This window comes from Melanostigma gelatinosum (genome assembly GCF_949748355.1).
Source record: "Melanostigma gelatinosum genome assembly, chromosome: 23".
Classification (NCBI taxonomy): Eukaryota; Metazoa; Chordata; class Actinopteri; order Perciformes; family Zoarcidae; genus Melanostigma; species Melanostigma gelatinosum.
In genome coordinates this window covers 360,001-361,970 of record NC_136656.1, presented here as the reverse complement: position 1 = coordinate 361,970, position 1,970 = coordinate 360,001, and the positions used below count along the sequence as shown (strand labels likewise).

The 1,970-nt window shown below is 47.8% G+C and overlaps 1 protein-coding gene across 1 annotated transcript in view; it reads right to left on the bottom strand.

The window, feature by feature from the left end:
* Positions 1-212: 212 nt before the first annotated feature.
* Positions 213-1,970, bottom strand: part of LOC306796250 (profilin-like) — a 7,607-nt gene continuing 5,849 nt past the window's right edge. The window contains exons 3-4 of the mRNA XM_079295095.1: positions 690-873; positions 213-453 (exon numbers count right to left, since the gene is read on the bottom strand). Coding sequence (XP_079151221.1) covers positions 362-453; positions 690-873 — 276 coding nt within the window. The 3' untranslated portion in view covers positions 213-361. The remainder of the gene's footprint in view (positions 454-689; positions 874-1,970) is intronic.

Here is a 1,970-nt window from a genome sequence, read left to right as displayed (position 1 = left end):
GTGACCCCTTAAAGTCCCCGTTAAGTGTCCCTGTAGCCTTTGACTGCAGCTAAATGTAACTGCACATGACTGGTGTGTGTGTGTGTGGGGGGGGGGGGGGGTGTCTTCATACGCTCTTATTTTAACACACACACACACACACACACACACACACACAGACACACAGACACACACACACACACACACACACACACACACAGAGACAGACAGTGTTTTTCAGAATAAAAGGTTTTATTCTCCTGTGATGAGATTGTGATTGGACACATAATAATAAATGTAACACTGAGAGGGGGGAGGGGGAGAGGGGGGGGGGTAGGGGGGGGGAGAGGGGGGGGCTTCTTGTTTGGCGGGAACAGGAGTCCTAATAGCCGGATTCTCGCAGGTAGCTGACGATCTTGAACACAGGGCTCGACAACAAACTGCCGAGACCTGAGCCGAACACCACCACTATCGCTGTGGAGACAGACAGGTGGTGAGACAGGACAGTCAACAAAAAGACACTTTATCTTCAGAGACGTTTTGTTACTCAAACAGTCTGACTCTCTCTACCCGTCTCCCTCTCTACCCGTCTCCCTCTTTCCCCGTCTCCCTCTCTACCCGTCTCCCTCCCTCTCTACCCGTCTCCCTCCCTCTCTACCCGTCTCCCTCCCTCTTTCCCCGTCTCCCTCTCTACCCGTCTCCCTCTCTACCTTTATTGGTCTGGCCGACACAGACTGCTAGTTTTCCATCGCTCTCGGAGGTCTTCAGGTGCATGCAGAAGCTCTGTGAATCCTGGCGCTCGTCTCTGAGGAACATGCACTTGATGTTGCCGACCTTTGGGCCACATTCATGCATACAGTGAGAGTCCCCAGACAGGGCCTTGATCTGCTCCGGCTGAGAGACAGAGAGACAGAGACAGACAGACAGACAGACAGAGAGAGACAGAGACAGAGAGACAGACAGAGACAGACAGACAGACAGCCAGAGAGAGAGAGACAGAGAGCGACAGAGAGAGACAGACAGAGAGAGACAGAGAGACAGACAGACAGAGAGAGAGAGACAGAGAACGACAGAGAGAGACAGACAGAGAGAGAGAGAGACAGACAGGTTATGATCGTTCTGGCTTCAGGCATCAACCACATTGCTTCACAAAACGTTTTTGTCTTTATCTGTTTCCATGCCGTTAAAGCTGCATACGAGATAAGGAGCATTTCTGCTGTTCCTCAACGGCTCTCAACATGTCGGCAGAACATCAGAACATCAGAACATCAGAGAAAATAAAGTGGTATTAATGTGTTCCCCGTCTGTATCTCTGCTGCAGCTCCATCTGCTGAAAAAACTACGAGAACTACAATTCAACGATCATGTGTTTCTGGAGTTTAGCTAACATCAGCCACAGCAGCTAGGTGGCTAACGTTAGCCGTTTAGTGAACGCAGCATTGAAGCCCATGAATAACAAGAAGCTCTGAACGAAAGTCTGTTTGCACGTCACATGTCGGCCGCAGCGCTCCGAGCCTGAAGGCAGCACGTGTTGAGGGGCGGAGCCTGTTGCCATTAATCCACTCTCACTGGTTGAACTGGTTTCACTGAGCGATGACTCACTGCAGAGAAACAGTGACATCACCGCAAGATCAATCACCTGACTGATGAGTCATCATTTATTGCCCATTAACTAATCAATAAGCCATCATTCATTCATTCATTCATTCATTCATTCATTCATTCATCAGGTTATGACAATCATTCTAAACACTGATACTTTAACTACATGAAGCTGGTGATACTTGTGTACTTTAACGACATGAAGCTGGTGATACTTGTGTACTTTAACTACTGATACTTTAACTACATGAAGCTGGTGATACTTGTGTACTTTAACGAGATGAAGCTGGTGATACTTGTGTACTTTAACTACTGATACTTTAACTACATGAAGCTGATGATACTTGTGTACTTTTACTACTGATACTTTAACTACATGAAGCTGGTGA